Genomic DNA, 25,780 nt, shown 5'->3' with positions numbered 1-25,780 from the left:
ATTATTGCTACAAGTGTGTGTTCAAACTAGACACCCTGACACATCCAACAAAAAGCTACCCATCATTAATTGGAGTAACTAATTAAAACTACAAATCAAATCTAGTGGTAGAGTGCAGTGCTAAATTTGAAGTCCAAAAAAAGGTAGATTTTCATTGAGTTATTCTGGACATCAGCCCGTAGCTGCAGTACATTCATGCTGTGTTTTTTTTTTTTTTACTCAATCAATGCAGTGTGCTGCGGCTACAGCACACAGTAGGTTGCAATATATATTTTCTCATTTTCATTTGGTCCCGTGTGTTTTTAACTTGAGTTAGTTGGTTTTTCTCTTCACCCTTTTGTCAAACACGTTGTGAGTAACTCTATTTATTCCTACAATATATCATAGTCATTAAAGTTACGTTTGAATGTTTTATTGAATTAAATTGAGATAATAAAATATTATTAAAATATTAATTTTTAATATTATTATTATTTTAAAATTTAAAAAAGTTGAATTATTTATTATATTTTATATTGAAATTTAAAAAAATTATAATAATAAATTAAGATGAATTGAAATATATTTGTAATTCAAACATATCCTAAACCTGCTTCTTGAATACAACCAAATCTATTGAAATTAAGAAAGTGGCATCAATTATTAATAGAAGGAAAATTTTATACACCATACTATCATCTTATTTTTATTTTATTAAGTATGATGTATTATATTTATCATTATTAAATAATTATTTATTACATATTTTTTTATCATTTAATGATAATTAATGTACTATATATTATTTAATATAATTAAAATAATATAAGAGTGTGATATATAGCATTTCCCTTGATAGAATAACCCGACCACCATTCATTCTTCAAACACAATTATGAACATGAAACGAACAGGTGAAAATAGAACAGACAACTCCCAAAGTAATTCCTCGCTCACCTGCATGCATAGAAGTGGAAGAAAGTTTGGGATCTTATTCTTTACCAAAAGCTTCTTCCATCTTCAGAAGCTTCTTAATTCTTTCTATCTTGATTCTTCTGCACTTTGTTTTTATCATGAAAACAAAGTTTAGGATCTTATTCATTACCAAAAGATGAAGTTATCTAACTGTTCGAGGATTCCCAAAATCCTCGGCAGTTGGCCACATGAACATAATCAAGCGTGCTCACTATATGATCACTATAAAGCTCAAGATCACCACACGAATGGGGGCCAACCACGCTTTTTAAAATCTTTGTGAGATTTTAATCGGGGGGATCATGGCTTCCTCTCCTGAAAGCACAAATCTTGTTCAAAATCAAGATCACCAGAGTGATGAGCAGAAGCTCTTCAAACCCTCACCCAATCCTCCTCCTCATACACTCCCTACTTCTTCTTCAACATTTCCTTCTCCTTCTGGAAATTTGAATTCCTCCCCATCTTTTCCTACACCTGCTCCTACTTCATCTACTCCTTATCGCATGCCTTCATCCTCATATCCTCCACCCACTGGCCCTTCTTACCCTTTCCACCCTGACTTCCTCCCTTACGCACCTTCCCTACTCGACCATTTCCAGCACCAGTATCAGAACCAGCAGCAGCACCAGCTTCTTCCCAATAGTGCATATTTGATGGCTCTCTTGACAACCGAAAGTCCTCCTTCCTCCCCCTCCAACTCTAATAATGATCTTGATTTCCCTCAGCTTTCTATGCCCGCGTCTTCACCTTCGCCTTCGAACAGTATCCCTTCCGTACCACCTCCCACCCAGTTACTCAGCACCAAACTCCCCAAGGGACGCCATTTGATCGGTGACCGTGTTGTTTACGACATCGATGCCAGCCTGCAAGGCGAAGTGCAGCCCCAGCTTGCAGTCACTCCCATCACCAAGTACGGCTCCGATCCCAGCCTAGTTCTTGGCCGTCAGATTGCTGTCAATAGATCTTACATATGTTATGGTCTCAAGCTGGGTAATATACGCGTCCTTAACATAAATACTGCGTCAAGATCTTTGCTTCGTGGCCACACACAGGTTTGTGTTTCTTCGACTACCCACTTCTATACTCGTGTCATTTCAACTTTTATATAGCTGATGAGATCTCTTCTCCTTCTGTTTCTTCTAAATCAGAGTATAGCAGAGTACTTTAGGCCTACCACCGTCACATTTTATCAGTTGGAATCATGGCTGCTATTTCACTTTTCATTATTTTCTTCAGCTATTGCAAGTTGGAATTTTTTTAATTCATGTGAGAACTGCAGGGCATTGGCTGGAGAAACTTCTCACTCGCACAATTTTTTAAGGAACGTTACACTTAAAAAAAAAACATTTCTTTTTAAATCACAAGTGAAAGGATTAACTAGCATTTCCTAGGAGCTGCTTTAATCACTCTCTTTCGCACTTCACCTTATATTAGGTGCTCATTTCAGTGACCAATTGCAGAATGTGGGCGGCACTTTGGTTCTCAATTTCAAATCTTAACTTGTGTTTTTTGGGTTTTGCGAATTTGAATTTTTTTTCTCTTTCTCTGAAATATGGGCGAGACTTTATCACCTTTTTAGCCTATTGCTTTTGTTCAATTTGGTGTGGATGGGGGATCATATATATGTGTATTACCTTCTAAACGTATTCAAGATTACAATGTTTTTTGTGTTATGAATATTTGTGTATGTCATGCAGAGAGTAACTGATATGGCTTTCTTCGCCGAGGATGTTCACCTTTTGGCCAGGTAGACCTTAATCTCAAACTAGTATTTTTCCTTTTCATTAGTCTTTTTACCAGAAATTTATGGTTTTCATTTTCTTCAGTGCTGGTGTAGATGGACGAGTTTTCGTATGGAAGATCGATGAAGGCCCAGATGAGGAAAACAAACCTCAAATTACAGGCAAAATTGTCATTGCTATCCATATAGAAGTAGGAGGGGAATCGGTCCACCCACGAGTGTGTTGGCATCCTCACAAACAAGTACTAATTAGTTTGTAATTTATGTTATCAATTAATTTATCTTCTAATGTGCTTTTTATTTTTGTACATTGTGTATCTTTGGCTTATTTTCCTTGGTTCTTAGTTGTGTGTGTCTTTATAGTTGACCACTGAGAATTGCTTCACAGGAAATTTTGATGGTTGCTATTGGATGTTATATCCTTAAAATTGACAACACAAAAGTTGGAAAGGGGGAAGTATTTTCGGCAAAGAAACCTCTTAAATGCTCCATTGATGAACTAATTGATGGGATCCAATTGGTTGGTAAACATGATCATGAAGTTACAGAGTTGTCAATGTGCCAATGGATAACAAGCCACTTAGCTTCAGCATCGATTGATGGCTCGGTCTGTATTCTTGTTTTACCTCTCCTCTCATGTCAGTGCCTTCCATAATGAAATATACACCACTATGCTTTGTTCATTATTGTTGCTCTGTTGCTTACTCGTCAGCCACTGATCTTCTGCCACAGGTGAAGATTTGGGCAGACCTCAAGGCACTACCACTTGCAATATTCAGGCCCCATGATAGCAATCCTGTGCATTCTGTGACTTTCTTGACTGCCCCTCACCGTCCTGATCACATTGTTCTTATTACAGCGGTATATGCTCTTAGTCTATCCCTTTATGCCAAACATGGTAACTTTCATGATATGACTCAGGGTGCTTTTTGAATAGATTGTTTAGTCTGGTAAAGATCAACATGGCAGTACACATTATGATCAGTGCACTTGTTATTTCTTTCCTTTTCTTTGTTTCTTTTCAGGGGCCACTGAATCAGGAAGTGAAAATATGGACCTCTGCGGGTGAGGAGGGCTGGTTGTTGCCTAGTGATACTGAATCATGGAAGTGTACTCAAACTTTGGACATAAAGAGTTCTTCTGAACCCAAGATTGAGGATGCATTCTTTAATCAAGTCATATCGTTGCCCCGTGCAGGCCTTTTATTACTTGCAAATGCCAAGAAGAATGCTATATATGCTGTACACATAGAATATGGACCTAATCCAGCTGCAACCCGCATGGATTATATTTCCGAGTTTACGGTCACGATGCCTATCTTGAGTCTTACTGGAACTAGTGACAGTTTACCAGATGGAGAACATATTGTCCAGGTCTACTGCATCCAAACACAAGCCATTCAGCAATATGCACTTTACCTATCTCAGTGCCTGCCACCACCCCTAGACAATGTGGAGTTGGAGAAATCTGACTCCACTGTTTCTCGTGTATTTGATGGTGCTGATGGTTCTGCTTCTTCCAAAGCACCTCATGGATGTAAACCGACTGAGATATCTATTGTTAATGCAACTCCTATGCCACCTATTCTTTCGAGCAACGCTGAAATTGGCCCAGTAGTGAGCCTTCCTGCAAACTTGGCTTCTTCTGAGGTTACTAGCTCGCTGGAAGTTGCTCTTTCTGGTGTGGAAACAATACCAAGTGATTTTCCTTCTCATGTTACAGCAGAAAATATCCAAACTATATTACCTCCCCTTCCTTTGAGTCCAAGCTTAAGTCGCAATTTATCTGGTTTTAGAAGCCCGTTAAATAGCAATGAGACTAATCCGCCTCTCACTGATCATGGTGATAACCAGTTAGCTCCTGAATCATCTGATCGGAGAATGGACTTTGTCAAAGATAGCATGGCTGATGTGCCTAGCTCAGATAAAAATTTGAAGAAGGGTGATAATAGTACTGCACCAAGTGATACTTCTATGGTTCCCAATCCTCCTATAGTCTTTAAACAGCCAACGCATCTGATAACTCCATCAGAGCTATTATCTACAGTTTCTTCATCGTTTGAGAATACCCAAATTAGTCAAGTTGTGAATGTGGTAGAGGCAAAGGTTCAAGATGTGGCAGTAAACAATGATGCAAAAAGTCCTGAAGCAGAGGTTAAAGTCATTGGTGAGACAGGAACCAGTCAAAGTAATGAGTTTGATAATGATGTCAGTATTACTAAGGCACCAAACCAACCTCCTAACACTTCTGTGGAAGAAGTTCAAAACACGATGAAAGATGTACCCACAAAGGTTGGCGAATCAGAAACTCCCGTTGCAGTTTTGCCATCTCCTGCACCAGCTCCGAAAGGAAAGAGACAAAAGGGTAAAAATGCTCAAGTGTCTGGTTCATCTTTCCCTTCTCCAAGTCCTTTTAACTCCACAGATTCATCAAATGAACCAGGTGGCAGTTCAGGTGCCCCATCTATAGAAGCTGCTTTGCCTCAGTTATTGGCTATGCAGGCAGTGCTTGATCAGGTGATTGTTTTAAATTTCTAGGTCCAACATAGAAAGATTTGGGACTTTTTGGGCATCTCATAAGCAATGCATGCCCTGCTAGCTGCTGTGATGAATATTGTAGACTTGTAGTACTAGTGGATACATTTTCATTAACTTAATGCAATACTGAGTGAGATCAGTTGACCAATATGATATTTTTGGGCTTGACCATTTTTGGCTGTTTTTCTTTTTTTTTTTTTTATGTCGGGGAACCTCTCCAAGGCAAGGCCCTTCAGACCCACCCCTGCAGAGTAAACCCTGGTCTCATGCACTGCACCTTCAGAAGTTTTCCTACATGGAACTGGTTAAATCGTTGGCTTTTCACCAGGAGGTGTGGCCCTAAAGGATTGTTTGCACCCATGAGGTGTTGAACCTTAGATCTTGAAGGGAGTGATACCCCAAGACCAAGGCCACCATTTGGACCAACCCCTTGGGGTTTTGATCATTTTTGGCTGTTGTTGAGGAGTTTTGCTAAATACAGTATATAGGTTGTTTAATCTCATGCTACTTAAATTTAAAATAAAATAAAAAATTGTTTAATCTCATGCTTTAGGTACCAATTCCTTGTCATGTTTGTTTTAGAAATATGGTGGTTTAATCTGGGATAATATCAGTTTGAGTGGATTTTGGCATTTAACCTGTTAGCTACAATGACCACTTAATTTTCCTTTAGGCAGAATGTTCATATTACATGTTACATATTATTGCCTTTCGGAAGTTGTTCTAGTTCATTGAGAACAAATAACAGATTGGCTCTTATGTTTTTGATATTATAGCCTGAAAACAAATTGCCTGTCATGCAAACTGCAGACAGATCCTTTACATCCACTACTTGATACATATGATATCTCTGTGTTTTTCTTCTAATTTGATGTCATAGCTTATATGGTATGGCATATGAATGCTTCAGTGCGTGTACCAAATATTAGTGGTTAACAGTGTCATATTTTATGGTTCAATGAACTGGATACTTCTAAGATTAATGATTTTACCATATGCATAATGATTACATCATAACTTATGTTTAAATACAGCTCCCCTCTCTATATATTTCTCTGCTTTCTAAATATTCATATCTCATTTGTTTTCAACAGATGATAATCCTAATGTGGTACTTTTGGACTAATGGTTTTTTCATATTTTTCAGTTAATGAGCACACAAATGGAAATGAAGAAGCAGATGAATGTGATTGTTTCTGGCTCATTTTCGAAAGAAGGTAAAAGACTAGAGGGATCCTTGGGCCGGAGCATGGAGAAAGTTATCAGGGCTAACACTGATGCTTTGTGTGCTCGTTTCCAAGAGGAAAACACGAAGCAGGAGAAGTTAGAACACGACCGTATGCAGCAAATAACAAACCTGATCACAAATCATTTGAACAAGGACTTGCCAGCTGTGCTTGAGAAAACTTTAAAGCAGGAAATAGCTTTAATTGGACCAGCTGTAGCTCGTGAAATTACTCCAATAGTGGAGAAAACGGTGTCATCGTCTATTATGGACTCATTCCAGGTTCTAATGTTAAAGCTTGTCCAAGTTTGAGTGTGTTTGGGTGTCTTATTGATATTTCAATGTTTAGTTCTCCCGTGTTTTCATTTTTCCTTCTTTGGAGGAATCCACCTTTTTGAATGAAATAGTTGTAGATGTTCTGTGCACCCCTAGGATTAGTTGAGACTCTGTTCTTGGACACCCGGTGCCAATCAAAAAAAAAGAATGGAACCGTTGCAGACGAGGCAATAATCGTTTCAATAATAGGAAATGGTTGGAAGGATGTTTGGACATGATAGCTTTTTTATCCTATTTATTCTTCTGTGTCAAAATACTACAAAAGTTTCTGATGGAGCATGTTTTATAAATTTCTGTAATGGCACTTACTAAATAGGTTCATTCTTTAAGATGGATTCGCTCCTACAAATGTTTATGCAACAGCAAACATAGGCTCTCAATCATTATAGGCTGCTGTAACACAGCTTAATTTTTCTGCATCATAGATGCGTCGGAATAAGCTTTATTTTGTGTGCAATGCAGAAAGGAGTAGGAGATGAGGCGGTGAACCAACTAGAGAAGTCAGTTAGTTCAAAACTCGAAGGTACGGTGACTAGGCAAATTCAAGCACAGTTTCAAATTTCAGGGAAGCAAATTCTTCAGGTAATTGCAAGCTAAACAAAGATCATAGTGTTTGTAACAAATATCATGTGAAACCTTTCTTCTTTGCCTAAACCTTCTTATATACCTTACTCTTAGATGTTGAGAATATTTCAAATATGCTTTGGATGTTGAGAATATTTCCTACTACTCATGTAGGAAAAAGTAGAAACACTGAGCTAGATGTTGTAATGATTTAAGTTTGAATTAGATCAACTAGTTTTATTGTTCTGAGATAATGTAAAATTACATATGCAAGATAATAATTCTGATTACTATTGAAGTTTATTGAAAAAAGAAAAATAAAATTAATCAATTCAGAATTACTTACAATTTTTTTTTTTTTTATAAGTAGATTACTTAAAATTATTGACTTCTGAAAAAAAAAAAATCTTTACCATTTTTTAAACATGTACGAGACATGTGATTATATCTAAAAAAAAATTCCTTGAAAGAAATGTAAGGATCTAGTTGATACATTATTTGAGAATGCATATATTGACTGATTGTGTCAAAAGTCAGGATTCATTCACATGGCATTCTTCCTCCCTTCGCATCTTCTCTACTCCTGACACATTGGACGTGCCATTCCATTTTAGACTTTTACTCCTTATGCCCTAGTTCTGATGTTTCATTCCCTGTGGTTTTGAATCAATAGATAGATTGCTTGGCTTCCAAAACTGTTCAGATGAAGGAGCCTTCAAGTATTAGATCTTATATTACCTTGACTTTTGTTTCCCAGTCACCTCTATCTCCTTTGAATCGCACCTCCAAATTCAAACTTTATTAGGCCACTCATGTAAGCCTAGATGAGTTACCAGGAACTCTGTATACGTAACAAATTCATGTGTGTCAAGTAATTTAAAATGATTAATTTAGGAGGATGTATAAAATTGTTGTTTTTACTTATTGGTAGTATCTTTGGTTCTGATGATAAATAATGGTATATATACTGCAGGATGCATTAAGGTCTAGCTTGGAAGCTTCAATCATTCCTGCATTTGAGATTTCATGCAAAGCTATGTTTGAGCAAGTTGATATCACACTCCAGAAGGTGCTTGGCAAACACACAACTGCTGCTGAGCAGCAGTTTGAGGCTACACATTCTCCACTTGCCATTGCTCTAAGGGTATGTGTAGCTTAACATGATATTTAGGAGGAAGAAGATTTTTTTTTTTTTTTTTCCTGCAAGTTATGCTTGCACTAATTGGATATATTTCTCACTGCATGATGTATTCATTGGAAGAACTATTTTGCATCTTTATCAATGACTAAATGGCACCTACTCTTTCATATTTCATTTGCATCATTTGGGTGAAGAAAACAAGCGTTGAAAGGCAATGTAGATGATGTAGTTAGAAACAAAAGGCATATAATTCGTATCATAGTGATATGCATTATGAAGATGATTGTGCGAAAACACCTCTTAGGTTTGATAGGTGTCTTTCCAGATTGGGAGTGGAGTTGTCATTGTGTGAAGGACCAAAAACCCAGATGATTCATTTAATAGGTTGTCTTGGAATTTTGTGAAGGTCTCTTATCCATCTATTTCCTCCACTGCTGAACTTTTCCATCTTATTTTCAGATGATTCTAAGATATTAAATTTTTGTGGTGTGATATGAGTGAGCTTTGTAAAAGACAATGTGATGGATGTCTCTTCGATAAACTTCATTTTTACCCAAAATTCTTTTGCAATCGCAAACTTCTGATCTAGTTCATTTACATCTTATGTATTGGCTGTTTGATTTGCATGTTTTGGTCATTTGACTAGTCTCTATTAATCTCCAAACTGCATTTTTAATGGATATGTCAAAAGGATATTGGCAATAGTTTTACCTTTCTACCATATAGATTGCACCTGGTAACAGGACTAGAACCACGACATTTTGTTTGTACTTTTTTGGACGTTTGGTGTATGCTTCAAATGTCACATCTTAGGTGTATGCTTCAAATGTCACATCTTACTTGTAAACTTGTGTACTGATCTTCTAATGCTATTCATGGATTCAAAGGATGCAATTAATTCAGCATCAGTAATCACTCAAACATTGAGTGGAGAATTGGCTGACGGCCAACGTCAGTTATTAGCCATTGCAGCGGCAGGTGCCAACTCAAAAGCAGTAAATCCCTCGGTAACACAATTGAGAACTGGGCCATTGGCTCTTCTCGAGATGGTACATGCATATAAGCTTCTTTCTGAGTCTGCAATTGTATCCTTCTTCTGTTTTGGGCTTACTGACATGTAGAGGGTCATGTCTGTGTAGGGTGAGGCACCTTTGGATCCAACTAAAGAACTGTCTAGATTGATAGCTGAGTGTAAATTTGAAGAAGCATTCACCGGAGCCCTTCACAGAAGGGATGTCTCGATAGTTTCGTGGTTATGTTCTCAGGTAAATCTTTTAGTTCCCTATTGTTGATATTTGCATTATGGGACATTATTCCTCCTCATCGACTAACGATCATGAAAAATGTGTTCTAGTGAGGAATTGATGTTAATGAGCACTGTACAGCTAAGCCTCTTCTAATCTAGAGTTGCTAAACTGCAGATGTCTTTCATGTTTTCTTTTCTTGCATTACTTGTTTTTACTGCCCCTTTATTAGGGTGGTGCAGCTTTCAAGCTTTTCTAATAAATTTAGTGCCTAAAAAGACAACAAAAAAATAAGTAAAGAGAAATATCGGGAAATTTATTTAAATTTCTAGGATTGAGTACACTTCATTACTGGCTTTTAATACCCAGTTCTCTTAATATTTGTACCACTTCCACCAGGTTGATTTACAAAGAATTTTGTCAACGGTGCCACTCCCTTTGAGCCAAGGAGTTCTGCTAGCTCTTCTCCAACAACTGTCTTATGATATTGGCAACGAAACACCCAGAAAGCTGACATGGATGACAGATATAGCTCTTACCATAAACCCAGCAGATCCAGCGATTACAGTGCATGTGCATCCCATTTTTGAGCAGGTATACCAGATACTGGGTCATCGTCGGAACCTACCAACCACCTCTGCTTCAGAAGCAAGCAGCATCCGCCTTCTTATGCATGTCATCAACTCTGTGTTAATGAGTAAATGATTCTCCCGACCTTGTCTCTATAATCCTTGCAAAGTTGTATGTGGAAACATTGGGTTGTACAGAAAGGCCCCGGATAGAAAGTATAGCTTCTTTAATAAGATGGTATCTTGATTACCTGTGTGAAATAGATCTTTTGCAGCTTTCTTTTGCTCTTTTGAACAGAAACTGCACATTTTTTCTGTTCTCTTCTTGGTGGTGGTGATTTTTTTTTTATTTTTTTCCTTTTGTTCTAACCTTGAACTTTCGGCGAACGCCTGTTTTCAATTTGCTGGCAAATTGTGCCTGGATGAGTGGATGTGGGGCAGATGTTATTAGCTTTCCGAAGTGGGTGTCAAGGTTATGTATTAGTAATGGTATAACAATGTAATAAACAGCCATCCTGAAGACGTACGCAGCAATGGGGAATGAGTTGGAACCGATGAAAAAGCACGAGATCGGTTTTCAATTGCAGTTTCTTTCATACAAAACAAGTAGTAATTCTACCAACACTGATCACTTTCCCACCTTCTAGTGGGACTAGGGAATCCTGCCGCGTACCTATATGGACGTGCAGGTGCAGCAGCACTAGAAGCAGCTATTGACAAATCGTAGTGAGCCCGAGCCACAGGATCAGATAATGTTGCATAAGCATTGTGAATCTCTATGAAACCCCGAGCATCAGGATCGGAGGATGAATGGACGGCGTCCGGATGGTACTGCTTTGCCAAACTACGGTATGCTGCTTTGATCTCCGTTTGTGAGGCGGTTTCCTTCACCCGGAGCAGTTGGTAAAACGTTCTCCTAGCAATGGTTGTCAACGAGAATGAGAATGAAGTACTGGATGATGATGAGTTCACCGTCCTCACAGACCCACCTACGCTTTCTGTTGCAGTGGCAGCACACAGTGTGATGTTCCTGCGTGGGGCTTTGACACAAGCATGCCCCGGCAACAATTCTTGATTCTTGTAATTTGGGTGAGATAGTTTGGACCCAAATGAGGGTTTAAGAGGGTGAAGGGTGGCATTTCCTGGCATTTCTTTTCTGATCAGTTCAGAGGAGAAACTCCAAAGTATATAGTATAGATAGTTGATCAGGAAACTGAGGAAGCTGATTAAGCTTTGTGGGTATGGTTTTTGAGAAGTGGGTAGGTTTTGTTTGGTGAATTAATGGCTTATAAGGGGATGTATGGGGGGGAAGTACAGAGGAAGATTGATGCAGTGGGCGCCAACCTTTTTTTGCTTCGGCAGTTTTTGAGAGTTGCAGCACACTGCTTTTAATGTTGTGGAGACACTCAAACGGGCCAAAACCAAGGCCGAAACCAACAAATCAAAGGATGTTTTGGTTTCTTGTGTTCGGTATTGGTACAGTCGCAAGTACGCCAAAATTTTATCACAGAGACTCACGTGCTTGGTCCGCTTAGGGTTTGAGCTTCAAGAAGAAGAAGAGGACCCAGATCATGACAACCTGTACAATGCAATTCTACAGGGCAGAACCCGTGTAAGATGTGGGATTTTTGGATCATTATTTGTCTATTAGAATGGAGAAGCAGCCACTCAATGGAATAAGCATGAAGAAGATCTCTACTATCTGAGAACTAATTCAACAGATTAGATCAAATGAACATTAGGGAGACATTTTCCAGTACAAATTTGCTTGGTCGTCTTGACAATAGAGAAGTTTTGGCTTACAATCTCTTTATGGCGTCTGGCTTTAATGATCTCTCTTGACAGGCGGAGCTCTGTAATAAGCTGGAACGGTCGCAGGAAGAACATCTTCCTGAACTCCTGCATTGATTATGGGAGAAGATGAATGCTTATGCACCATGCAAGAGAGAGCTAAAAAAATTTCAGAACTGAGAAGAAAATAACATCCTAGTCTGTCATGTGTCTTAGTTCTTACGACCAAACATTGCATTTCCCATCCATCTTTAATTGTTATTAACTGTTCGATAAATACTGTAAAACTTATTTCATATGTCTATTTCTTTATAACCACTTGACACCGGGATCTTGATCCTTATTTTTCCATTGAATAATGAAAATTAAGGGCATTGGGTTGATGATTCCATAATAAGATGTGATGCAGAATGAGTTCTTTTTCTTTCATTCAACTTATATTAATGGGATGGTGAATCCTTAGGCTGCCCTGAGATGAGGTGGAGAAGGGGAGAAAGAGAGGTAATGGAAAGGGTAGTTGGTGGACGTATGTCAGTGCAGGGAGAGTTAGAAAAGGAGAGGCAAAGTCAAGAGGTGGTGAGATGATCAGTTTAAAAACGAAAAAGATGGAATTGCCAATGCCTTTGTTTGTGGTCTTCGGAAGCCTAAAAATAGAGAGAGAAGAAAACGAACGCAAAGCAAGGAACCAACACAGCCCGCCAGATCCATCTGTTTCATCGATGATCTCATGCTTGCTGTAGGGATGAGTGAAAAGCGTGAGAATCTGTAATATGTGTATATATATATATATATATATATATATATTGTCTTTGGAGACGGGCTTTTTGGCTAAAAACTGCTTAGCGTGTGAACAAAGCTCTCCAAAGCTAATCATATTCCTTCAGCATACGTTTACCAACAACAGTGATCCTCATATGCATTAAGTTTTCCAGCCTGATTGATCACCCTCATCATTCAAATCGGCAACAAGGTAACTAACCTATCTCTGCAATATACTCAAACCTCCTCCCTCTGGATTGGTTGCTTCTGTTTTGTATACATTACATGTTCTTTTGGTTTTTAAGGTGATTTTGGAAGATTGCATACGTCAGAGGAGCTATTTCTTGCTGTTTTTAAGGTTCTTTTACATTTTCATAGATGCATGCATTCTTTTCATTTCAAACTTTGGGTTTCTGGGTTGAGCGTCTAGTAATTGGGTTCTTTTCTTTGATGCCCAGCTTTCCTAAGATTTCAAAGCATTTGTTTGCTCACTAAAAGCAGAGGGACATCCTACTACAGAGTTTTCATGCTTTTTAAAGGACACCTCTTACATGTATATAATTGACATACTTTTGTACGTAAATATAAGTTGCAGATTTCTACCCACATTGATCCCTTCCTCAGCTCTCAAATGTTGTCTGTTTATGTGTCTCTGACAGTAAAAGGCTTTGCACAAATGGAGCTGGAGAAGATTTATAATAAGAGAGCAAGGGAGGATGATCATCATTATGAGGAGGACCATCAAGATTGTCCATGTAAGAATTCAGCAAAGAAGCAAGATCTCAAGGGAATAGACTTCAAAGAGAACAGAAATGACAGCAGTAATGTGAAGACCTTAGATTCCTCCTTGGCATTAGAGGTAGGGGTATTTGATTTCCCCTGGCTGAAAGATGGTGTTATCTCCAAATCAGAAGACTGTAGATTCGAGGATGCCTTCTTTTCATCACTGATCTATGATATGAACTCCACCAACAGCACTGATATTGAGTTTTCTGGGAAATCTTTGTGTCAAACTTCAGAGGAACTCCTATACCTTCCTGAAAATAAGTCCAACGATAATTTATTCCGGCCAGTACCGGAAGGTGATGGGTCAGAAATGGAGGGTGTGGATTGCATTTGGAGCTCCCTTCTCAGTCAGCCACTTCAACCGGGTGGTGTTATCTGATATTATGCATTCAAATGTATTTGATGCCTATTGCCAGCCCTTCATGTTTTAGTCAGATGGAGCTCACCATGCGAGGGATTCTATGCTGGCATGGCACATTTTTTATGCGGTTCATGCTGATGTAGTTTATCTTTTAAATCTTTGGCTTTGGTCTAAAAAAAAAATCTTATAAAGGTAAACTTACAAACTAACATGATTTAATATATTACGTCAAGTTGTAAAGCTTTTTTTAATGCAAAGTAAATCTAACATATTAAATCAAACTACGTCAGTTTGTTAGTTTACTTTTGAAATATCTCTTTGTAGACGTAAAAATTATCTATATTTCCTAATTGCTTGCAGTTGGGATTACCTTCACCATTTTGTAACAATGTTATTGTTAGGTAGTTGGTACATTGACATTGTATTGCTCTGAGTTATGGAGTGAATACTGGTATTTAATGCCATTTGGAAAACTCAGAACCATTTCTGTGCATATTTTTGTTACATTGGCTGCATTTGAGTGCTAAGATGATTTTAGTTGATCTGTAAATAGTAGTATTTTATGATTCTCATTGAAATATATATAAGTATACGAAGTACGTTCAGATATATTTAACTTTTTATGAAAAATTAAAAAATTCATAAATCACAAGTTGAAATGGAGTTGACACTCAAACGGCTGTTTGGAGCTTGGCTCAGAGGTTCCAAATCAGACTTTGTTTGGATCGAGGGCCCTCAGCGGCAGGAGCGGTGAGAAATTTAAGGTAATGCAATCCAATTTGCTTTTGCCATAAAATGTTTGAGGTTTTCAAGTCACAGACTCACAATGCTTGAGCAGCTCTCTGTCCCCTAGTATTATTTTATTCGGATTTTTTAGAAATTTTTGAAAAAAGAAGAGTATGAGTATTATATTAAAAGTAATGCAATATACAGTCGTAGAGTGCACAAACGTCGTATAATTATTTTGAAAAAAAGTAGAGTCCACTATTAAAAAATTAGTTTTTTTCATGTGGGTCTCATATTTATTCACTTTTTTTCAAAGGAATTATATGACGTTTGCATACTCTATAACTGTAAATATCATTTCTCTTATATTAAACCATTATTTTAAAATCCCGTACTCAAATGAGTCGAAAAATTACTACCTGTCACCTATAATTGTGTCTCTAAATACAAAAAAATTATAAGTATCACATCTAAAGGCTCCAAAACACGAAGGCATAACTCCATTTGTTTTAACTTGATGTATAAATTCCTCCACAAGGTCATCAATATGATAAATCCAATAAACATAAATCTACATTTCCACAATCTCTGGTACTTCGACATAATGAACAAATAATTACATAAAGCTCCATAAACCATAACAAACGGAAATCCAGACTACTAAATGAAACTCATCTATTAATCGCTAGTACCCTTCGGTGAACTTCCTATCCTTAGGTGAACTTCCTATCGTCAGTTAGTCTTGTTCATAATCTCTATTCTTAGTCCCCAGTTGAACTATTAACATCATTTGAAAATATTATGAAAATAAATAGGTGAGTTATTAACAACTTAGTAAGTAAAAAATATATATTAGCATGTAAACATGAACTTTTTCAGAGAGTTCGGAATGCAGAACCAAAACATTTCAGTTTCAATATGCAAATCTGAAACATATTATCAGAAAATCAGAACGACATTTCAAGTTGTTCACATTCAAAGACCCTTTGGTATAACATGACTGAATATCTTCATCCTTTTATATCATAACTTATCGAATCCTATCATATCATATTACAATATCATATCATATCACTATGTTTAACCCTCATGGTAGGGTTATGCTATTCCTGGTGGCCAAACCAGACAGTATCAGAATATGATAATTTCCCTTATTCATTATCAGAGTCCTAAGTGTGCACACATGAAAGAACATGCATAAAAATCATTTTGTTTTCAAATTAAGTGAACTCATATTAGAGATGTTGATACCAAATATATAACAAAATCAGAATCATCATATCAGAACCATAATCAGAATTAGAAAGTCATATCAAAGGTTTTTTAGATGCATATCATATCAAACAGAGTGTTAAACATGTTCATATCATTTTCACATAATCAGAAACGAATTCGGAACATCTTCGTATAACATGTACAAAATTCTTAGATTTCACATTCGCTCTTTTGCACATTTCATAAAACAGCATGCCAAAATATTGCTCATGTCTACACTAGTCATGTCAGAAATATTTTCTCTTTTATAGAGATTTCATGCGTAATGCATAACACATAACTGATGTTGTTTTTCACGTTTCTTTTCAAAACGTATCATGCACATTTTCATAAATCAAGCTCAGTTCATTTTCTTTTTATGCTAAGTCTAGCATAAGAACCCCGCTTACCTGACTCTTGCAAAGAGTTACTAAAGTTTTGGACTCAAATTCTATCAATGTCACAACCTAAACAGAAAAATATTCACAAACGTGTCAATTCTCTCTATATTACAAATTCAATATAACGAACTAAATCCTGTGATTCTAGTCATCACACACATGTCATCATATTACTTTGATTTCAATACATGGTACAAGCATACTCACACACAACCTCCAAAACGTCAACACAAATCGCCCTGTCCAATCCAATAGGCTAACATAACTCGTTACAACATTGACAGCCCACAATCGTCGTAACCCAGCACAACCCTCCATAAAACAATCCCAGCAGTCAACATTAACTCAAATAATAACACCAAACAGTTAAAATTACTAGTCCAAACAGCCACACATCAGAGTCTAAATAATCATATTTATCAACCCAAACAACCATTTATCAATTCCAATAGCAACTAAAACAGCCTAACATCCACATAAAAACCTAGATAGCCTACACATTCACTCGACAAAATTAACCCAATAGCAGTCATAAAACAAAACTGGACAGCCACACCATTCCATCCCAAAACAATCATCGTAACAAACTCCATGTCCAATGTAACCCGCAACAATCAACGTCAATTTAAAGATCAATATTTAAACCTGAAACAATCACATCAACTCAACCATCAACATCTATAACCCCAACAGTAACAAAGAAAACCACTCCTCAACTCCCAAGCATCCACAAATTAATCCCATAACTTCACATAAATCAAAGCTTTTTCATACGACTCTACAGTCACAGTAGTACATTTCACATTGGAGAGGAAATACTCAAAATTATTATACTTAATTACTTGCGGTGACCGTTGAATTGGAGAACAACACATGCTGCCCATTAATGAAGTTACTTCTCTGTGATTCACCAACATTGTCAAAAATTTAGTTTATTCAATGGAAAACACGTCGCAACAGGGCTAACATCTGAACACTCACTAGAAAGGAAAACTACCTTGGAGGCGAGAGGGTGGCTTTGGTGTTGGCAGTGCATGAAGATGTTTATTTGTGGTGTAGGGCTCTTGAGCAACGACAGGGATAAACTACCATAGACGAAATGTTGAGGGAAAAAAGAGGAAAAAAAAAACAGAGGGTTACACGCCCAAAATTGTTTTAGTTATTAGGTTAAGGAATTTACTTTATTATTTGAGGGCATTTTCGGTTATGCATGTTTAATGTCCAATAGGTTGAGAGTAAGACTAAGTCTATGGGCTGTTATGTTCATGGGCAAGGTTGAGTGGGTCACGCACCAATCCGTGCGTAGTGGTCAATTATTTCCTTATTATTTGCACCTGTAAAACGCCTATTAAAGGCCCAGTTATCATGAATGAAACATCAACTATTTTTATCAATATACATTGTTGTGAGCAAATATTGGAGTGACTGGCTACTTGAAATTGCCAGATTTATCACATAAATTCCTGGAGCATAACAAAATTGGTCTCAGAGCCGCATTCCTGCTACATGGCTGAAGGAACACGACTGTCGCAGTTGTCTGAAACAGTAAACAATTTGCAAGTACCGCTGCACTGAAGGAGGAGCAATCCAGACATGGAATGCTAATAGAGGGCGTGCTGCAGCAGCTCAATAACTTAGCATCAAGTTATGACAGCTTGGTACAAATTACAGCCAAGCTTAGTTCAGGGGAAGGAAGTTCTAACAATACAAAAATAAATGCTAATCCCTTGTTTGTTGGACAAGGGGGCATCCAAGCGAGATCCCTCCAGTTGGACTTTCCTTGTTTCGATGGAGGAGATCCCAGTGAATGGATCTTGAAGGCGCAGCAGTTTTTCAATTACTTTGAAACTCCGGAAGACCACAAGCTGGAAATTGCCTCTTTTCACATGGAAGGGAAGGCACTGACTTGGTATTATTGGCTGAAAGAATCAAGTCCAGTGGCAAAATGGGATGACTTCTTGGAGGCTCTTCGCACCAGATTTGGGCCTTCGGCGTACGAGGATCCAGTAGGTGCATTCACCAAACTAAAGCAAACAACGAGTGTGGAGGAGTACCAGACAGCTTTTGAGAACTTATCCAACAAAATAAGTGGGGTAAGTGAAGAGTTTCGCATAAGTACTTTTCTAAGTGAATTAAAAGATGAATTACGGATCATTGTTACCATGTTCAAACCAAATACCCTTGCTACTGCTTTTGGTTTGGCTAGGCTACAAGAGGAAGAAGTAACCAGAAAACAGTATTTTTACCAAAATCCCCAAGCCCAAAATAACCCTCATGCACCCTCATTCAAGTCCACACCACTCAGATTACCTGGACAAAACACCATACCCCGATTACCAGCCCCAAATCCAGTACTTAGACTACCAGCCCCCCAAAACCCGAGACCCAACCCACCATTTCAAAGAAGAAATCCTTATCCCATACAGCGTGTAAGTCCCAACCAAATGCAAGAAAGAAGAGATAAAGGTTTATGCTATTTTTGTGATGAAAAATATCACCAAGGACACAAATGCAGCAGGCCTAAACTTTACTTACCGGAAGGGATGGAATTTGAAGGAGAAGAAGAAGAAGAATTGCAAGAAGAAGAGATTTTCAACCAGCTTAATACAGAAGCCATACCTGCTGTCCAGCAAGCTGAATTATTGGGTATATCCTTGCATGCTATTGCTGGAGCACCTTCTCCTAAAACCATGAGGTTAGTTGGGAAAATTGGCACCTGCTCAGTTATTGTTCTCATAGATACCGGTAGTACACATAGTTTTGTTGATGTGAATGTAGCAAAGAGGGCTAAACTACCAGTGGAAGAAAGCCACTTGGTAGTCCAAGTCGCCAATGGAGACACCCTTCCTTGCCTTGGTTGCTGTAAGGCAGTTCTTTTAAAGATACAAAACTGTAACATTTTAGCCAATCTGTTTCTATTAACCTTGGGAGGATGTGATGTTGTGTTAGGGGTGGATTGGTTAAGGAGTTTGGGTACTATTCAGTGGAACTTTGCTGATTTGAGTATGAGTTTCTTTGTGGAAGGGGTGAATTTATTTCTGCAGGGCTTGAGACTACTCGAGAAGGCCATAGAGGAAGAACACAGCTTGAGCAAGGCTGCCCTCACAGAAGGAAGAGGGATATGGCTGCAGTTTATGGAGATCAAGGACCAGCAAGGAGAAGTACCAGTAGAACCTGCCATACAAGCTGTTTTAAAAGAATTTAAAATAGTGTTTGCAGAACCTAATGGACTCCCACCTCCTAGGAGTCATGACCACTAGATCCAACTCCAAGAAGCAGCCAAACCAACATGAGTTCGACCCTATCGGTACCCGTATTACCAGAAAGAAGAAATTGAGAAGCTGATCAGGGAGATGCTTAAAGTTGGGATCATCCAACTAAGTCAAAGTCCATATTCTTCACCGGTTCTCTTGGTGAGAAAATCAGATGGGAGTTGGCGGATGTGCATTGATTATCGAGCCCTCAACAAAGATACCATTAAAGATAAGTTTCACATCCTTAATATAGATGAGTTGTTGGATGAACTTAATGGTGCTGAATTATTTTCTAAACTTGACTTAAGGTCGGGCTATCATCAAATCAGGATGAAACCCGAGGATGTGCCAAAAACTGTCTTTCGTACACATGAAGGACATTATGAATTTTTAGTGATGCCCTTTGGGCTCACCAATGCTCCATCAACTTTTCAAGGGTTGATGAATGGGATATTCAGGCCGTATCTCAGGAAATTTGTTTTAGTTTTTTTTTATGACATACTTGTGTACAGCAAATCTGTTGAAGAATACGTGGGGCATCTTAAAGCTGTTTTAGAAGTTTTAAAACAGCACCAGTTGTATGCTAAAGCCTCAAAATGTGTTTTTGGCTGTCGAGAGGTGGAGTATTTGGGCCATGTAATCTTCAAAGAAGGAGTTAAAGCAGATCCATTAAAAATTACAGCCATGATGGAGTGGCCTGAACCTAAGAATCCTAAAGTTTTAAGGGGATTTTTGGGTTTAACAGGTTATTACAGGAAGTTTGTAAGGGGATATGGAAGTATTGCAGCCCCTCTGACTGCATTACTCAAGAAAAATTCTTTTAAGTGGAGTGAGGAAGCTAGCCAAGCATTTACATCATTGAAGTTAGCTATGGTGACTCCACCCGTACTCGGATTACCAGATTTTTCCAAAATGTTCATAATCGAATGTGATGCTTCTGGAAATGGGTTGGGAGCTGTCCTAATGCAGGAAGGAAGGCCACTAACTTATTTAAGTCAAGCCTTAAAAGGTAAAAATCTGTTTCTATCCACTTATGAAAAAGAATTTTTGGCTCTTGTGTTAGCTGTTCGGAAATGGAGACATTAATTGTTGGGCCATAGATTTAAAATAAGGACTGACCAACAAGCCCTAAAATACCTTTTGGAGCAGAAAGTTGAAACACCTTTTCAACAAAAGTGGTTAACAAAGCTATTAGGCTTTGATTTTTGTGTCGAGTACAGAAGTGGCAAAGGAAATAAAGCAGTAGATGCTCTTTCCCGGCTGCCAGATCAAGGCAACAATTCAGATCAAGATGTAGCCTTGACTAACCATGGGGAAGCCAAGGCAATAAGCATGGTGATGGTTAATTGGTGGGAAGGCTTCCGTCAAATATATCTACAAGATCCCCAGTTGCAGCAGTTACTCAACCACTACCATCAAGGTAAGCTCGACTCCCTCAAATACCAGTTTAGAGGAGGATTCCTATTTTATAAAGGGAGGCTACATTTGGGGACCCTCAAGATACAGCAGGAGCAAGTCATGCAGCAATTCCATAGCAGCCCTATGGGAGGGCATACTGGTTCACAGAAGACTCACTTCAGACTCAAGAGAGAATTTTTTTGGCATGGCATGAGAAAGGACATTAGGAAATTCATAAGTGAATGCGAGGTATGCCAAAGAAACAAAACAGAAAATCTCAAACCAGCTGGGGCTCTACAGCCTCTGCCAGTACCAAGTAAAGTGTGGGTGGATATCAGTATGGACTTCATAGAGGGACTGCCTCTATCCAAGGGATACAGTGTCATTATGGTGATAGTGGACAGGTTCAGCAAGTACAGTCATTTCATACCAATGGCACACCCATATACAGCAGCAATAGTGGCGAAAGCATTCATGGAAAATATTTTTAAATTGCACGACATACCACAGAGCATAGTTAGTGACAGAGATGTAATATTCACAAGCAACTTTTGGAAGGAAATCTTCCATCTAAGTGGAACCAAGCTGTTAATGAGTTCAGCATACTATCCTCAAACGGACAGGCAGACCGAAGTGATGAACAAATGGTTAGAGGGTTACCTCAGGTGCTTTACCAGTGCCCGACCCAAAGATTGGGCTAGCTGGTTAGCTCTAGCCGAGTGGACATACAATACCTCAAAGCATTCCTCCACCGGGTTCTCCCCCTTTGAGATAGTCTACGGACAAGAACCTCCACGCCTCCTCCCGTATGAACCAAGAACCACGGCAGTACAAGCCGTTGAAGACGAAATGAGGAGCCGAGACCTCATCATCACGTTGGCACGGGAGAACCTACAAGAAGCTCAAACAAGAATGAAGTTGTACGTAGACAAGAAAAGAACATAAAGAGAATACAGTGTGGGGGATTGGGTCTATTTAAGGTTGAGACCCTATAGACAAATGACAGTAGCAGTAAGGAAAAATTTGAAGCTTTCCCCAAGGTATTTCGGGCCCTTCCAAATCATTCAAAAACTCAAGAAAGTTGCCTATAAACTCGATCTACTCAAAGAATCTAAGATCTACCCGGTATTTCATATATCTTGCCTCAAAAAGAAGATTGGGAATCAGATAAACCCTAACCCCTAGGTTACCGACAGTGATGGAGAATGGCGCCATGGCTCCCGAGCCCGAAAAGATAATAGAGAGAAGGCTCAAGAAAAAGGGAAGCCGAGCAGGGGTTGACTTTCTGGTTCAATGGAGGGGCACCAACGAAGAAGATGCGACCTGGATTGATGCGGAAGAGCTGCGCAGGACATATCCCGAACTCGTGGGCGAGTTCTTCTGAAGGAAGGGGTTGTGTTACACGCCCAAAATTGTTTTAGTTATTAGGTTAAGGAATTTACTTTATTATTTGTGGGCATTTTCGGTTATGCATGTTTAATGTCCAACGGGTTGAGAGTAAGACTAAGTCTATGAGCTGTTATGTTCATGGGCAAGGTTGAGTGGGTCACGCACCAGTCCATGCGAATTGAGTGGGTCAAGCACCAGTCCGTGCGTAGTGGTCAGTTATTCCCTTATTATTTGCACCTGTAAAACGCCTATTAAAGGCCCAGTTATCATGAATGAACCATCAACTATTTTTATCAATATACATTGCCGTGAGCAAATATTGGAGTGACTGGCTACTTGAAATTGCCAGATTTATCACATAAATTCCTGGAGCATAACACAGAGGAAAAGAGGGAGAGAATGAGAGATGTAGAGAGAGAGAGAGAGCCTTACCAGCGTGAGGCAACCTACGACGACGCTAATGGTGGCAGCACTGCACGACGGGGAAGACGATCTGCTAAGATGCTCGAGGGTGAGGAATTAAAAAGTGTGTGTGTGTGTGTGTGTGTGAGAGAGAGAGAGAGAGAGAGAGAGTGTGTGATCGTCATCCACAACCCAACTCCGATGAGGAAGCTTGGCGGTGAGACCAAAACGAGTAGATCCACATATGGAAACACCATAAATCACAGAGTTCGGTAGGAGTGGTAGAGGAAGAGTGAGTGAGTGAGTTTGTTAGGAAGCTAGGGAGGAATGCAAAACTGATTTGAAAAGGGGAATGTGGGATCGGGGAAGAGAAAATAGGGGAGAAAGAACTGTTGGTGAGAGAAAATTGGTGAAGAAGAAAACTGAAAGGGAGAAACCAACTTACCAAACGACTCCGTTTTCGGTAGGGGGTGCGCAACCGGTCAGATTTTTTTTCTGGTCCAATTCGGAATCCAAAAATTCAGGTGAATCCGGGTGGTTATCCATCCGACCGAATCTGATTATGCAACCGCTTATCAATAACCGGATCTTATTTAAAAAGAAAAAATACAAAAAAAAAAATTTAATTTTTTCAAAGTTTAAAATAAAAATAATATACAAAAATTATATTCTAAAAAGATTAGTTTGGTTCGTATGGAGCACATAAGGATCATTCAAACTTAAACTTTGATATATAATTCCATAATTATATTATTCTAATTACAAAACTAAGAGTTATTTTAAGATTTTTTCTTTTCTTTTGAATTCAAAAGCAAAAAAGAAAAATGTCTTTTTTCATTGTGCATGGAATGCAAGGGACAAGATCAACATTAATATAAAGATCATGCTTGCATGGTATACTACAATAATATTAATGGATGGAGACGATCAACATTAATAACATCTTGATATTGTTGTGATGTATTATTATTTATTTTATTCTTTGTAAATTGATGTTTTGCATTGTAATATAAACAACAATGTAATGTGTAGTATCCATGTATTGTGTGTTGATGAATTATTATTTATTTTTTTATAAAAAAATATAAAGGCTTATAAAAAAAAACCATTTGAATTGTTAAAATTTTTTTTAAAAAATACCTTTTAAAAACTATTTAAAATATTTTTTTAAAAAAATCTATGTATTAAACATGATATCCAAGTTTTTAAAAAATAGTTCTATAAAAACATTTTTAAAAGCTTTGAAAAGTCTTTTAAAAAAAATGCAAAAAAAAGTAATAAACCAGGACATGGTTTACATCCGATTATGATCCCAATTTTTTTGGGCAGATTACTGCACAATTTTTAAAATCCAAATTCAAATCCGGTTACGGCGGAATATCCGAATCCGGATCCGGATCCTGTTCTATACCTCTAATTTTTGGGAGTCTTTAGGGGTTGGGTTTCGTCTGGTCTGGGTTATGGGCCTGGGCTTTACAATTATTCTCCCCAAAAAAACTTAAACCATAGTATAATGAGTGATTTTGATTCAGATATGAGTTGAGATGGTTTGTGAATAATAAAATAAAAGTTGAATTATTTATTATATTTTATGTGTAAATTTGATAAAGTTATTTTGAAATTTGAAAAAGTTAAATTATTTATTATATTTTATATAAAAATTTAAAAATATTATAATAATAAGATAAGATGAAATAAATTGAGATTAATCCGCTTAACCTCAATTCCACCCAATAAAATAGGCGCAAAGAGATTATTTATAGGCGAAAGCCCATTACCAATAAGGAAAGACGCATTCCCAACATGTAGAATATTTTTCTTTTTTGAAGAGAAAACGACATAGGTGCTGTTTGACTGAAATTCTACGGCTAGCATGAGATCTGATCTGTAGCATGCGGTGCTGATCTGACTTCCAACCATACCAGAAGATAATGGTTTGTGGGGTCCATGAGAACAACAGATGTTCCTTCACGTACGGACAACAAAGCTAAAGCCAAAAAATATTTTGTGCTTGTATTATTAAGTTTTATTATTTAAATATTCAACTGAGTTAAATTAAATTGAAATAATAAAATATTATTAAATTATTATTTTAAAATATTATTATTATTTTAAAATTTAAAAAAATTAAATTATTTATTATATTTTATATTAAGATTTAAAAAAATTATAATAATAAATTGAGATGAATTTACTTATCAAACAAAGTGAGTCTTCTCCAATTAATGTGAAATTTGAGTTTTCTTCACTTATTATTTTTTAAAAAAAAATCCTCATTTTAATTATGGTAATATTTTTTTATTAACAAAAATATTCAAATCTTTTTCAAGAATACATAAATTAGATGAATTTTTAGGAAATGCAAATAACACTATTTAATTGCATAAATTCTTATAATAGACAGTTATTTAATTTAATAAAAATCGTTTAAAATTTTGAAATAATTAATGAATTAACACTCTTAATTCTTTTTAAGAAATAAATATGGATTTAAGATAAAAAAAATATATGGCTTATAACATTGCAATGTCTAGAGGTGGTAAACCTCGTGATAATTTTAAAAAAAAAAAAAAGTGTTACAATCTTAATTTTTTTATAAAAATAAATTAATAAATTAAGTGATAAGTTAGATTTATTTTATACTATAATCAAATATATTATATTAAATTGTTTAGTTTGTAAAATTATTTTTTTATAATTAAAATAAATTTTTAAAAAACAATAATAAATGCTAAACTAAACACAATAAATTTAATTGAAATGTTAAAATTCTCTGAGGATACACAAATAACTTGTGGGAGAAAGTGTAACTTTATAGATAGAAAGAAGAGCTTTGCTACACAACCTCTACCACACTCCACACTTCACACTTTTTTTAATTTTTTAAATTTTTAATATTTTTTTAAATTTTTTTTTTGAGTTTATTCTTTTTAAATTATTTTAAATTT

At 37.2% G+C, this 25,780-nt stretch overlaps 3 protein-coding genes across 4 annotated transcripts; 2 read left to right on the top strand and 1 right to left on the bottom strand.

Moving 5' to 3' along the window:
- Positions 1-1,223: 1,223 nt before the first annotated feature.
- Positions 1,224-10,760, top strand: LOC109003636 (enhancer of mRNA-decapping protein 4-like). Of its 2 annotated transcripts, XM_035689357.1 has the most exons (13): positions 1,224-2,006; positions 2,652-2,701; positions 2,781-2,937; positions 3,084-3,302; positions 3,428-3,556; positions 3,721-5,059; positions 5,138-5,211; positions 6,380-6,739; positions 7,256-7,375; positions 8,331-8,501; positions 9,386-9,547; positions 9,638-9,763; positions 10,142-10,760. In XM_035689357.1, the coding sequence occupies exons 1-13, from the start codon at positions 1,257-1,259 to the stop codon at positions 10,445-10,447; spliced, it is 3,963 nt and encodes a 1,320-aa protein (XP_035545250.1). In that variant the 5' UTR covers positions 1,224-1,256; the 3' UTR covers positions 10,448-10,760. The 2 variants fall into 2 exon arrangements, with proteins under 2 accessions (XP_035545250.1, XP_018837414.2); XM_018981869.2 differs by having other exon boundaries at positions 3,721-5,211.
- Positions 10,761-10,864: 104 nt separating this feature from the next.
- Positions 10,865-12,611, bottom strand: LOC109003637 (chaperone protein dnaJ 11, chloroplastic-like). The gene has a single exon (XM_035689358.1). It carries the CDS (start codon positions 11,458-11,460, stop codon positions 10,927-10,929), a length of 534 nt encoding a protein of 177 aa, XP_035545251.1. The 5' UTR covers positions 11,461-12,611; the 3' UTR covers positions 10,865-10,926.
- Positions 12,612-13,007: 396 nt separating this feature from the next.
- On the top strand, positions 13,008-14,097 carry LOC118348239. The gene is made up of 2 exons (XM_035689356.1): positions 13,008-13,072; positions 13,521-14,097. The coding sequence occupies exon 2, from the start codon at positions 13,538-13,540 to the stop codon at positions 14,024-14,026; it is 489 nt and encodes a 162-aa protein (XP_035545249.1). The 5' UTR covers positions 13,008-13,072; positions 13,521-13,537; the 3' UTR covers positions 14,027-14,097.
- The last annotated feature ends 11,683 nt before the right edge of the window (positions 14,098-25,780 follow it).

The sequence above is a fragment of the Juglans regia genome, chromosome 4 (genome assembly GCF_001411555.2).
Source record: "Juglans regia cultivar Chandler chromosome 4, Walnut 2.0, whole genome shotgun sequence".
Classification (NCBI taxonomy): domain Eukaryota; kingdom Viridiplantae; phylum Streptophyta; class Magnoliopsida; order Fagales; family Juglandaceae; genus Juglans; species Juglans regia.
Note: the sequence above shows the minus strand (reverse complement) of the source record. Positions and strands in the feature narration are given on the sequence as shown.

Coding starts and splice junctions, on each gene's coding strand:
- LOC109003636 (XM_018981869.2), top strand. CDS start 1,257: ATGGCTTCCTCTCCTGAAAGCACAAATCTTGTTCAAAATCAAGATCAC. Junction 2,007..2,651: donor TGCTTCGTGGCCACACACAG/GTTTGTGTTTCT, acceptor TATGTCATGCAG/AGAGTAACTGATATGGCTTT. Junction 2,938..3,083: donor GTTGGCATCCTCACAAACAA/GTACTAATTAGT, acceptor ATTGCTTCACAG/GAAATTTTGATGGTTGCTAT.
- LOC109003637 (XM_035689358.1), bottom strand. CDS start 11,460: ATGCCAGGAAATGCCACCCTTCACCCTCTTAAACCCTCATTTGGGTCC.
- LOC118348239 (XM_035689356.1), top strand. CDS start 13,538: ATGGAGCTGGAGAAGATTTATAATAAGAGAGCAAGGGAGGATGATCAT.